The following is a 13,279-nucleotide window of genomic DNA, read 5'->3' as shown; positions in this document are numbered from 1 at the left end:
AAAAAAAAGATATTCTCAATTTATATATGTGTTCTGCACGTGAATTAATCATATGGACTTGCTTGCATGAAAAAAAAAATGTTTAGTATCTACTATCTAGGCTATTTTTTTATAGTGATTGCTAGTACTGTACCTAAACTTTTTATATTTAATTTACTAAAAAAAATAAAAGTTAATATTTAATTTAAATAATATAAAAATAAATAATTTTAAAATGTTAAAAATTTATCTTAAAAGAAAAGTTAAAGCAAATTTGGTATCAAAATAATTGATATCAGAAAATTGACATTTTTTTATAGATTACAAACGTGTAATCCAATAATATTATCAATTTTGGAATTTTCTTTGTTAATATAGAACTTATTTTTTTAAAATTAGAATTAAACAAGTTGGATGATACGATATTTCATGTTTTTCGTGATTAAAAATTTGAATCAAGGGGTTATATATCATTTTTCTTTTGTCCAGGGAAAAATTATTTTAATATACTAACAATTAATTAAATTTATTTATTTACATAATTTTTTAAGTAATACATTTAAAAGTTAGTTATTTTTTATAATATAATAATATATGAATATATGATTCATTGTTTATGACGATGATAGTGATAATGTATGAAAATTAAATTATGAAAAAAATATAATGACAAATTATATTAGTACATATTGTTATTATTTTTATTCATTTGGATCATTCAATCAAGGATAATCCATAAACGAGGACTTGTCAGCAGTCACAATATATTTTCATATTTAAGGTGGAATCTAACTAAATTTTTTAATTAATAATAAGTCACCAAGTCATATACATGTAATTTCAAATAAAATATTTAAATTTTGGGTTAATCACAATTTATAAGTACTTAGTCAAATAACTCTCTGAACATCAATCTTCATTTGGTATATGGAGTTAGCTTCAGAAAATAATTAATGATGTATGTTTCGTTGAAAACAAATAAAATTAGGATCAATGACAAAGCCTAATTGAATGAATAACATGACTATCACCAATTTATCACCACTCACCAGTTGTCTCATATACCATCATTCAATCAACAAAAAATACCTATAAACTAATTAATTCTATATTTAAACACTAACTAATCTTGCAAATACACCCCCTAATTTCTCATCATCCACAAATATTCTCAAAAATATAAAAAATAAAATTCAAAATTAAAAAATTTCTCTCAAAATAGTTGCATCCCCAAAATTAAAGGGAAGCGTCGCTACAAAGAGATACCTTTACACCAGTCTCCCTCCTCAAATTTTATTCCAATTTTAAATTATTAAAAAAAGGTAAATAAAAATTAATTATTATTTTTTTTCAAATTTTTCTTAAATGTAGTAACTACTACTCCTATATATATGGCTTTGAAGCTTTGTAGTTGCCTCAAATCTAAGGCTTCTTGGAGCATTTTTTCTTTCTAACAGAAAGAGAGAATCAGAGGCCATTCTTCAAAGAGGATTAAACCCAATCATTTTTCTAAAGTATAATTTCTTTTTTTTTTTTAATAAACTTATTAAATAACCTACCTTAGAGGTTGGGTTTTAGGGGCACCCCAATTCCCCTCCAAAGAGCGGTTTGAACCTTTTTGTGGTGCCTCTGAATCTGACCCTCCTCATTTTCCAATTTTCAGTTATCATCATTTCAATAAGGTATCAATGCCTCCACAAAATCTTTGCAATGTTCATATATAATTTCGAAAATTGAAAAATAAATTCAAACTGAAAAAATTATTATTCTTCGTATGCATGCGAATACTGATCTCTCTGATCCTACCTAATGAGATAAGACTTAATTGTTATAGTAATTGTATGTAACAAAATATTTTTTGAGTTGTGATTTTGATAGTTTGATTTGAATTTTTTTTAGGGTTTCCTCGGATTGTGTTGTTACAAAAAAAAAATATGATAGGGGACTTTCTTACTCGGTTACTTATGTAAGTGTTGTCTTCTTTCTTTGTTTGTGTTATTATTAATGCTATCTTAATTATGTTGTTAGTTAGTTAATTAATTAATTTATGGATTTGCAGCCTCATCTTCGGGTATGCATACCCTGGATTCGAATGCTATAAAACAGTGGAGAAAAATAAGGTTGACATTGAAGAACTTCGATTCTGGTGTAAATACTGGTATATAAATTAAATCCCTTATTCTTTTGCAAATTAATTTTTTCTGAATTTGGAGAACAATTTTTTATTCTTTTTTGCTTGTTTCATGTATTTAGTACATTCTCTTTTATTTGTTCTATCTTTGTATCAATATGTACATAATAATAGAAATGGGAGCTTGAAATTTTTGCCAAGAAAAGAATCTTCTTTTGAACCCTAAATGGAGAAAAAACAGAACAAACAGAACACCAATTTGGATGAAATAACAGACCATATACTAATTATACCTGTTATATGATGATATTGATTTTCATGTCAAATAGATTAGGAATACCAAGAAATGTTGATTTTAATTATGTACCCTTTTAAGATTAATTTCAATTTAAGCCCATGTTTTCACCCTTTTGTTTGCAGGACCATTGTGGCACTTTACACAATCATAGAGAAGTTTGTAGACATATTTTTTGGATGGTAAACTTCGAAGTTCTTTAATCATTTCTCCTCTATTTTATTGCTACCAACTGAATTTATTAGAAATTTGAAATACATATCTATTATTATTATTATAACACAAATTAAGGCTTTTGATCTTAGCTTCCTCAAGTAATTAACACTTAAACTTTGTGAAGGTTGCCATTCTATGGAGAGGCAAAGATTTTTATGTTTGTCTACCTTTGGAATAACAAAACCAAGGTAAACTAATCTCATTCGTCTTATATATTGAAATGGGTGAAAACTTGCATGCAGTTATTTTTATACATGACAAAAATTAATAGTTAAGAATATGTCAAATATGTCGAATCAGTAATTAGCATCTTTGTGTGAGTAGTTTCAATAAATTCATTCAATAACATTAATTTCTTCATTCATGATGTTGATTTTTTTTCTAAATATTGTTGTAATGCAGGGAACAACTGTTATTTATGAAACAATATTGAAGCCTATTATATCAAGGCATGAGAGTGACATAGACAGAAAAATACTAGAATTTAAGGCAAGGGCAAAGGACTATATCCTCTTTTATTGGCAAATTGCAGCACAATATGGAAGTGGTGCTTTTGTTCAGGCTCTTCAATATGTGGCTTCTCAATCCGTTAGAATGACTGCTAATCCTCCTGCCGCCACTAATAATCAGGTAACAAACCCTAATTTCAATTTTACAAAAATTTTGTAGTCTTTTTGGTAAACTGGTTTTTAAATTTAAAAAAATTTGAAAAATTAAAAAGAAATAATAGGGGAAGTTCATATAAAAGTATTTTATTAACTTTTATAATATTTTTCAAAACAAAACTCATGTTATATTGATAGTTTATTAAAACAAATCTCATTCTATATATGCAGAAGCAGGCGTGAAAAGGCATATCACAATCTCCAAAAAAATTTAAAGAGAATTAGTATTTGTACCCAAGGATGAGATATAGAGGAAGGTCTTTAATTCTTTTTGTCTTTGAAATATTTTATTCAAAAATAAAATTTGTTGTTTAAAACCTAAAATTTGTACAACAATAGTTCATCTAAATAATAAATAGCATATCTCAATTTTTTTTACCACAAGTCATAGATAAGTGACCTTGTAGAATTAAATATATAAAAAATGTTATTTATACACTAAAATTAACTATAAAAATTATAGCCGAATACAAATATATCGTATACTCTATTGCAAAACAAAAATGCTATTTGTATATTAAATTCAACCACTAAAATCAGTCACCAAAATATTTGTGTATAATTATATATACGGTTTAATTTATTTTCAATATGTATTTATATTTTAATATATATTTTTTACTGATCACTGATTTTAGTGACTGATTTTAGTATACACGTAACATAGTCGATTCCAAAATAACCATTTGAAACGGAAAAAAATATCCAATAGTATATGGTCGCTAGATAGAAATGAGGAACGTGCTACGCATTGCAGAAAAAGGAGGAGCAACAAGAAGTGCCTATATCAACACAACCAACACCAATTAATAAGTTGAAGCAAATTCCTTCCCTAAGCAAGACTAAGAAGTGGCCACCAAGCCCGCCGTCATCGCCGAGCGCCACCACAATCATCCACCGGGGGACTCCTAAGTCCCGAGCCAATAGCACGGAGGTCGAGGACGAGGGCGAGTCCTTCGGAATGGATGATAGTAGTGTGAGGGAAAGAATCAACAAAGCTCGTGCAAGGCTAAGAAGGTTAGAAGGCTCACAACAAAGTCCTCGTACCCCACGAACACCATTTCGTGATCAAGAATAAGCAAAGTTGTGTAGGTCAAAGTCACCTTATTCCCTGTTTTTAGAAAAAAAAAATGGGAAAATTGGTATTAGGCCCATTTTTTGTTGTCATTTTTTTATTCTTTTTCTAATAAAATCCAAAACTTTCGACTAATTATTCATTGCTATAACTTCATTTATGATGAAAACTCACGTCTATTGTTTTCGTGTAAAATCAATAATTTAAAATTATTAGATGATAATTCAGTTAAATATATTAAAATTATTTAACATTTCTCAACTATAACTTCGTATAAAAATAAGTGTACGTGAAATTTTTTACCTTTTTTCTAACTAGAATGCTACATATGCATGAACACCTACTAATAATAAGTTGGAAGAGCTAATCAATAAGGGATTTTATAGTATTATTAGAATTTAATTTTATTTACTAAAAATTTTTTTACATAATCATCTAAATGTATATGGTCAAAATTATTAATTTAATCGAACATTATGTAAAATTCTTTACACTTTTTATATATCAAAATTAAACTCTTACTATTGTGATCATTATTATTTTTGTTAAAACTTCTTAGAATCCTATAGCATAAGCAATAATTGCATCTATGATTAAGGTTTGTAAATCAAGCTAAAGTGTAAATTCCATCACTAACCAAATCAAAATTATATATCATGAAACTCATTTGTTGGATATATACTTACATAGAACTAAGTGTTAAAATAAATTATGCATTTATCTAATCAAAGTGATGTTTCAGGTCAACCCAAAAAATAAAAACAATAATCAATTTTCCCCTTAATGAATATTGAGGTTCCATTTGAGAGAAAAAAAAAAAAATTTATGTATATAAATGGTATTGTTCATGGAGAAAAAAGTAAAAGATTGATACTTGGCCAGTGATTGCGTGAAGTATATATTGGAAAACTCGGTTGAAACAAGCAACTATGTCAGATACGAAGCTCAGGCAAGGAATAACGGCGTTGCGGCGGCGGTGGCGGCGGCTGACGGATTCGAATCTGAGGCGTAGGCGGCCGATGAAGTTTGGGCTTGATGGGCTACATGGTGAAGGTGACATGGGTTGGAGGTAAGCCCAAGCAGCCTGCTTCACAAGCCGGTTGCGAATGGATATGCTGCCGCCGCCACTGGAGGATGAGGCGGCAGTGGCGGCGGCGGTGGGAGTTGGGGAGGGGGAGTTCACGGCGGTGAAAGGAAGCATGTCTTTGAGGGAAGTGTAAGAAGAGGGGGATTTGTTGGGGCGTGTGTCTAAGTTGAGGTGTGATTTTTTTGGTGTGGCGGTGGTGGCGGCGGCGGAATGTTCCATGGGTTGAAGTGGGTGTAAGAAAAAAGTGTGTTTTACTTTTTAAGGTTTTGATGTGTTTTGATCAAATAATGGGGAAAACGCGGTGTTTTGAAGAAACTATGAGTGGAATCTATTTCAATGAAAATTGGAATACACAACATAAGGGGGACAATTAAACACGTTGCTCTGTGTTTGTTCTAACGGTCTAGTTTTATGCATTGTTTACTGTTTTATATATATATTGTCTTTATTTTCCCTTTTCAATATTTTCATATTCTCTTAGTATTTAATAAGAAGAAGAAGCTAGTAAATAATAACATCAATTTTCATATGTTTTTGACCAATTCAGAATTTATTAAAAGATTAACAAAAATATTAGGAAGCTGAGCGGAAAGTTAAGAGCACGTTTAGTTGGAAACGCAGAATAGAATAGAGAGTAGAGACCATGTCATGCCAAAGACAAAAAGTGGACATATCGCTTTCTGCGTTTTTGTCAACTTCGATGATCTTCATAATAGGCTTAGTGTATTTTTTATTGTAGTACGGTTAGTGTTTTTGACTAATGTAAAAACTTAAATGTATTTTTATTTTGTACAGATATTATAAATTTGAGGATCAAATTTAGAATTTTTTTAAATATTGTATTATTAGAATTGAAATTTTTCATAATTAATCAAATTGTGTCTTAAATATTATTATGGTCATTTACAAAACACCACTTTATTTTGTGTTTTTTCAATTAAAATGATATTTTTTATTATAAAATATTAGTGACGTTTTATTTTTTTATAATTAATTTTTTTTATTACAAAACATTAATCACATTTTGCGTTACCACCACAATTGTATAAAAGTAAAACACTAAAATGATCAAATATTTTTGAATTACACATTAAAATTATGCATATATAAAAATTTTAGCCTCAAATTTATAGTTTTTATTTAAAAAAAAACTTTATAAATTTAAGAATTAAATTTGTATTTTAATCTTAAAAAAATTTTTGAACATGCAAATTGAATTTTTCGATTTAAGTTTTTTATTTTTTATTTTTTTTGTTTTCTTTATCCAAAACCAACCCTTGATTTTCTATCCTTACCTAAATCCGAGTATTTGATTTGTAATTTCTAATTTTAAAAAAAAAGTTGTCTCCACATCCATAAAAAACACAAATTTTCCAGAATGCATCACACACTCCTCCAATTTATTACAAAAAAAAAATTAGCCCTTCATAATATTCAGCACAATTTAATCAATTTATCATTTATCGGTTTCGCTATGTTACCAACAGCATTTCTGTCAACTTCTGCCAACTCTTATTTATAATTGTGTTTCATGGAAGTGTGTTCGTGGATGTGTCTAATAAAAATGTCTTTTTTATAACTGTGTTTAATAGAAGTGTCTTTATAGATATATTTTATGGATGTGTCTCTTTATATATGTATTTAAAATATATTAATTATCAGACACATTTACGAACACACTTCCATGAAACACAAATATAAATAAGAATTGGCAGAAGTTGATGAATAATATATTGGTATCCTATACTTTTCCATCATTTATATATCCAATAAAAATGATATAGTAAATTTTGCCGAGTTTTTTTTTCTTTCGTTTCCCGTTAAGAAACAAAACAGAAAAATACATTATTAGTCCTTATTAAATATACTTAATGCGTGTTATAATGGTGATATCAAATCACTTAGTACAAAATTATAGTTTAATTTTAATCTAGTACTCAGAACATAGCATTTCATGTACTGGTAATTATAGTTCCTTCTAATGCAAAATTCATATGAAAATGAAGTATCAACAAATCTTCTAATCCGTACATTGATTCGTCTTTTTTTTTTGTTCTTTTTACAAGGCCAATTTTAAGACTCTCTTCATCTCAACCACATCTTACCCCAGAAGCAGAACTGTAGAAGTAACAGTACACTATCTTCAACGCCAACTTTTAGCCATAACAATTAATTATCTTATCTTTAACCCTAAATAAAATGGACCACTGTGTGAGACAATAAATAGATGAACACACAAAGTAACAAGAAATAATAAAAGATTTGGGCCATAACCATTACTGCAGTTTGAAAATCAGTGTTTTGCTTAGGTTAGAGATACCTGAAGCTACAATTCCAATAATTGAACGTCTTCATCCCCAGGTGTGCTTTATTAGTTTCCAGAAAGCTCCAAGGAGTTCAGCAATCACCATCCATATAAAAAATAAATTAATGAAGAAATGAATTGAAGACCAATGTAGAGGGAAATGTTTGATATGATAGTGTCGCCACTGTTAATGCAATGTTTACAAACAACAAGAATGATGGACCTGTTGGCAGTTTTGTCTGCACTCAGCATCTACATAGTTCCTCTGTTCTATTGAGAAATTGGACCCAAGATGCCGCAGACTTTGATAAACATGGTCAATCATATAACAAGATTATGATTGTGGAGTCTACCTAAGTTTGCATTTGGCAAAGTAGCAACATTTGCTATAATAATTACCAGCTGTCACCACTCTACTTCATTGCTGAATCCTCCATGAGCATAGTATATCGTCCGTAACTAATTTACTTATAAGTTATAGCAGATGGTCATGACATCGATGAAGTATATCAGCAATTCGCATCTTGACATTCAACAACTAACGAGCATCCTCATATTCCCAAGGCTAGCAACTACTCTATTTTAGTACATTATCTCTGTGCAATAGCTGAAAGCTAACCGTTGTCTCTAATATAATCACCTCTGATTAGGATTAGTTACAGTGGATGGAGTTTCAGCGATCCCAGATGATGGAGTTTGAGGCCTAGGGATATTTCCGAAGTCGGGATGAAGCATGTCTACTCCATTCCAATCAACACTAGCTGTTTTGTTAAGTTCAGGATTACTTAATAGAAGACATAATAATAAAAGGAAAGGCGCAAAAAGCATTCGACATGAAGGATACAATCTGTTCTCCACATATCTGTTATGCTAATGTCAGCATCTGATAGAAGCCAATAATCTGCATCATTCTACAAATATTACACCATGGTCAGCAATGCAATAGGAAGAAACATGAAAAAACAACTGAAGGATCATAACTTACCATCAGAAGAACGTGTTCATTATGACGGGATTTATACTAATATAGCCAATAAAACTACCTTGAAGGTGAGGATGGAACCTCTCACATATAGCAGATGTGTCCTATTTAATAAGATATTAAGCTAGTTCCCTTCTCACTATCATGGTATTACCTCACTTCCCAGCTTTTAGTTCAAGATAAAATCATGTTGGTTATGATTTACTTACATCAGCATCTGAAGGGACAATCTTCATCATGCCCCCACCAAAGTCTTGTGATGTGTTTAGATCAGAGTATGTGTGAGAGGGGATCTGAGGTTGAGGTTCTAGTCCTTTTGCACTGCACTCGGCAGGAACTGTTTCTGCCACTGGTGGTTCATTGGACCCTGAACTCGAAGGAAGCGGGAGGCTCACAGGGGGCTCAGGACCATTTATCTCTTCAAATCTCTCTTCGAATTGACTAAAATAGTTTAGAAGTTGCAATGATTAAATGGAAATTGCATTACCAGATAAACTGATTAGAAAGTGAGTGAAAAATATTACAACCTCGGCAAAATAGTCAATAAGAAATAACAGAAACAAGTAAAGAAAGTTAACATTGGAAGAAAAGCAAAAAAATAAATGAAAATATTCAGTAGTAAGATCACAAACCTGATAAGGTAAACATCAATGGGCCCCATAGTACTTCTAAGAATGATCCTATATCTCCTCTGCAGATAGTCAACAGCCTGATGCATATAGAAGCAACAATTCTCCATCATGCTCAGGAACACCAGTTTTAAGATCACAAACCTCCCATCACTAAATATATGGCTTGAACTTACTTCCTCGGGATCAGGGACTTCTAGGGTGGTTCCATGTGGAGCTTTAATTGCTATCAGGGTTTCATTCTGCACGTTAGAAGTCACTGGTTTTAATAGAAAGTAAAGCTCAATAGTAATCAGCACAAAAAGAACACAGCAATGTTCATAGTGAAAATTAGAAGGGGGGAGTGCAACACAGAACCTCACCTGGAAGCAAGGTACGGCCTTAATATCTTCTTCAGTCACAAAAAGGAACCTAAAAAATTGATTCAGAATGTGTAAAAGGTCATCAATGAGTGATAACAGTTTATTTTTCCCTAATGAAGGTAGGCTGGAAAATGAATCTAATAATTAAATGAGGAAGAAATTACTTCTGCTTATTTTCATCTTCACTCAAACTCCTAAGCCTTTCTTGCATTTCCCTGCCAACAGTTTAGAAGGATAAGATATTCAGCTTAAGCCAACAATGCTAAGTAGCAATTTTTGTGCTTTTCCTAATGCAGACCTTATTCGGTCATCTAATCTATGCTCTTCCAAGGAGAGTTTCTCAACTTCTTCCTGCAAGACAAAGCCAGGAGGTTGACAGCATAATTAGCAATATGCATATAGATGCTAATAAGTAAACCTAATCCTATTTTTATCTCATGAATCATGATAAGGTCTACGACCAGTAAACATAAGTGCATCTGTTGACATCATGGATGGAAAGAAAGATACATGACCATGCTAATGACAGTGATAATTCTCTAACAAACAGTTCCTGGAGTATCAACTGATATCTCACAAGAAAACAACACCTATACCACTTACCTTAAGCATCAAGATATCACCATCCACGTCACCGGAAGAAGATTCTGTTCCCCTACATTCAACAAGGTTAGATTGTAAGACTTATAATTATTTTGATCTTAAATGCTACATTACACATAAGAGGAGCTAGATATCCCATAGAAGAATAAAGAACTACTAAATCCATCACATATTACTTCCAATGTATTCTGTTCTTGAGCTTCTTTTCAATGAGACCAATGCCTTCCAAAACATTAGTTATGTCATATATCCTCCTCTTTTTCACCTAAACCAAAAGGACAAAATTTTACATTGAGATGTGGTAAGAGAGAATAAATACTGTAAATTACAATGACAGTAATTTTAAGTTAGAAGGACCTCCAAAGTTTCTGCTGCTTGATTTAGGTCAAGATTACCATCTTCTGAATGCTTTACCAAATTGACAAACTTTTTTGTCAACATACCTGTGAAGTTCGAATACAATTTAGTTATTCTTTTCTCTTGAAAATATCTCAAAATAGCCTTATCATAAAAGAAGACAGGAATCCAAAGAGTGCATGTAATATTACCTAAGGAGTTGTCATAGCGACAGCTTCCAGCAGGAGTAAGAGGAGATGGGGAACCTGCACATCATCAGAAACTGTCTAATGAAATTTACTATATTACACTGCAACTAAGAAATGGATCTCCAGTTGCATCCAAGAACTAACTAAAAGATTCTGAAATAATCAGGGAACTTGGTTCAATACTTCAAGTCTTCAACATTAAAACTTCCTCACCAGAATTGGAGATGGGAGTCTGAGGGCATTGCATTCCTTCTTTGGAAACCTTTGACTTAGCATGCGTCCTTCCCCCTTTGGACGACACTGGAGTTTTGAAAGGACTACTTGCTGCGTTTGCTGATCCAGGAACATTACTAAGCTTTTGCGAGTCTCCTTCAATATTAGTCATTCCACCCTTCCTCTTAATGTGCTGGAACCACCAGCAAGATGAACAGAGAAATATAGTTATAATTATGCAACCAATCAAGCAAGAGTAATAGTCTATACTTTTTATCTTTATTTACTTTATATTATAAGTTTATTTGAACATGCTCCTCTCTCTCTCTCTCTCTCATGATACAAAGAACAAATTGAGTATATAATTAAATTAAAATTTCACCACTTCAATAGTAAATCAAAATCAAAAGCATATGCACTTATGCAGCCAAATCCAGCAAATTTCAGAGTAAATAAACAAAAAGAAAAGGAACAGGAACCAAATAAAAATTCATTTTCATGAAATGAACCGCAGGAACAGTGAGAGCGTGAGAGCGAAGAAGGACTCACCGGAGATCTAACAACAACGACTTCAGCCTGTTGATCGGCGGCGAGTTTCCTGCCGGAGTCAGGAGCACCGGAGGCGGAGGAGAAGCTATGGTACTCATCCGGCTGAGCGAACGACGGCTTCATCGACGCAAATGCGAGGTGGCGCTTTAACGGCGGCCGGATAGGGACGCCGGAATCATCCGGCTTGGTATGCTGCGGCGGAGGTCCAGCGCCGCCGGACATAGAGCGGCCAAGAGGAAAAGAGAAAAGAGGCGATCGAAGTTTCGGAGAGTGGGAATGAGAATTTGGCGGGAAAATGGAAGAAAAGGAAGTTTTAGGGTTTTAGAGAGAGAAAGTGTTGAGGTTTAGAGAGAGAGAACAGAGGAAGTTAGGCGAAGGGGCGCGTAAGAGCAGAAAACGAGGGAATGAAAGGAAGGAAGGAGGGAATTTTGTTTCGGATAGATGTGGAGGGAACTCAACTCCTTGCGCTGTTCCGCATATTAAAAAAAATAAAGTAAAATAAACATAAGATTAAAAAGAGAAAAGATGATGAGTGAAAAATGGTCGCTACTTTATTTATGTTGCCTTATTCATTAGGCAATTAACCATTAACCATATAGGTATTATTGCTTGGATTCTGTATTGAATGTACGTAAAATTGTAAATATGTCAAACTCTGAAGAGGAAATTCTGATCATTATGAGTTATCATATTCCCTTCGTTGAATTATTTTTAATCAGATAATATCTATAATTTCAAATGAGTTTTTTTTCTATTTGTCTTATTATATAAATAATGTTATAAAATTATTTTTTGACACATTTTTAGCATAGAAAAATATTAAATGAATAAATTGTTTTTTTAATCAAATCTAACCCAAGTTTTTATGTCTTCTTATGTGTTTTTTTTAACTAATTTTTATTGTGTTAATAAATGATTAAATCAACTTAATTAAACTTAATTATTAAAATGACTTGGTGATGTAGCATACTAGCATTACTATTTAGTATATATTTTATATAAATATTAATTAGTAATTGATTTTTAATATATGTATGTATAATTTTGTTGTTTTGACAATTCAGAAAATAATATTGTTTTGAGATAATAAATTAAGATTTAGTTCTAATAAAACGTTGGTTGTAGATTAAAATATAAAGTGTAATATTTAAATTTTTTATTTGAACAATGATGTTTTTTATATTATTTAGGAGCAATATCAATGAGAAAAAAATTGATTATATATTATATAGTTATAGTTATTTTTGTGTACATTTTAGATAAAGTTTTAATCATGAACATACATTTACAAAAAAAAATTAATAATACTTAAAAAATATATAAACCAATTATATTAAATATACACTAAAATCAGTCACTAATATAAAATACTTATTAAAATATAAAATACATATTAAAATTAAGTTAAATAATACATGTATTTATATAATAATATACAGTAATTGATTTTGATATATAAATAATATTTATATATGTTCGTTCGTCGGCTTCCGAACAGGTCGGGTGAACAGAAGATGCAAAGGTGGATAGGTGAGGATGTCTTAGTCCTGGTCGCACTGATTGTGGGTCTGCCGAGCTAACGAGCACTTGGGCTGGTGAACGGACGAGGGGGGAGCCACCTGCAAAGACACTCCGACGCTCAA

At 31.3% G+C, this 13,279-nt stretch overlaps 3 protein-coding genes across 4 annotated transcripts; 1 reads left to right on the top strand and 2 right to left on the bottom strand.

Annotated features, from left to right (window-relative positions):
* Positions 1 to 1,544: 1,544 nt before the first annotated feature.
* On the top strand, positions 1,545 to 3,544 carry LOC130958056 (HVA22-like protein j). Its single transcript, XM_057884948.1, has 7 exons — positions 1,545 to 1,661; positions 1,879 to 1,945; positions 2,039 to 2,137; positions 2,531 to 2,587; positions 2,746 to 2,809; positions 3,024 to 3,251; positions 3,458 to 3,544. The coding sequence occupies exons 2-7, from the start codon at positions 1,914 to 1,916 to the stop codon at positions 3,467 to 3,469; spliced, it is 492 nt and encodes a 163-aa protein (XP_057740931.1). The 5' UTR covers positions 1,545 to 1,661; positions 1,879 to 1,913; the 3' UTR covers positions 3,470 to 3,544.
* A 183-nt stretch (positions 3,545 to 3,727) lies between these two features.
* On the bottom strand, positions 3,728 to 5,858 carry LOC130960663 (uncharacterized). Its single transcript, XM_057886108.1, has 2 exons — positions 5,236 to 5,858; positions 3,728 to 4,397 (listed from the first exon to the last, which is right to left on the bottom strand). The coding sequence occupies exons 1-2, from the start codon at positions 5,665 to 5,667 to the stop codon at positions 4,386 to 4,388; spliced, it is 444 nt and encodes a 147-aa protein (XP_057742091.1). The 5' UTR covers positions 5,668 to 5,858; the 3' UTR covers positions 3,728 to 4,385.
* A 1,534-nt stretch (positions 5,859 to 7,392) lies between these two features.
* On the bottom strand, positions 7,393 to 12,070 carry LOC130960476 (transcription factor E2FA-like). Of its 2 annotated transcripts, XR_009079131.1 has the most exons (15): positions 11,637 to 12,070; positions 11,088 to 11,280; positions 10,878 to 10,931; positions 10,687 to 10,772; positions 10,506 to 10,594; positions 10,330 to 10,381; positions 10,025 to 10,077; positions 9,891 to 9,941; positions 9,727 to 9,775; positions 9,541 to 9,606; positions 9,368 to 9,444; positions 8,945 to 9,176; positions 8,598 to 8,664; positions 7,769 to 8,514; positions 7,393 to 7,638 (listed from the first exon to the last, which is right to left on the bottom strand). XR_009079131.1 is itself a non-coding variant. In XM_057885876.1 (14 exons), the coding sequence occupies exons 1-14, from the start codon at positions 11,856 to 11,858 to the stop codon at positions 8,390 to 8,392; spliced, it is 1,416 nt and encodes a 471-aa protein (XP_057741859.1). In that variant the 5' UTR covers positions 11,859 to 12,070; the 3' UTR covers positions 7,403 to 8,389. The 2 variants fall into 2 exon arrangements, 1 of the variants encoding a protein (XP_057741859.1); XM_057885876.1 differs by having other exon boundaries at positions 7,403 to 8,514.
* Between the last annotated feature and the right edge of the window lie 1,209 nt (positions 12,071 to 13,279).

The sequence above is a fragment of the Arachis stenosperma genome, chromosome 2 (assembly GCF_014773155.1).
Source record: "Arachis stenosperma cultivar V10309 chromosome 2, arast.V10309.gnm1.PFL2, whole genome shotgun sequence".
Classification (NCBI taxonomy): domain Eukaryota; kingdom Viridiplantae; phylum Streptophyta; class Magnoliopsida; order Fabales; family Fabaceae; genus Arachis; species Arachis stenosperma.
The sequence above is the reverse complement of the archived record's forward strand: the minus strand, read 5'-3'. Positions and strand labels throughout refer to the sequence as shown.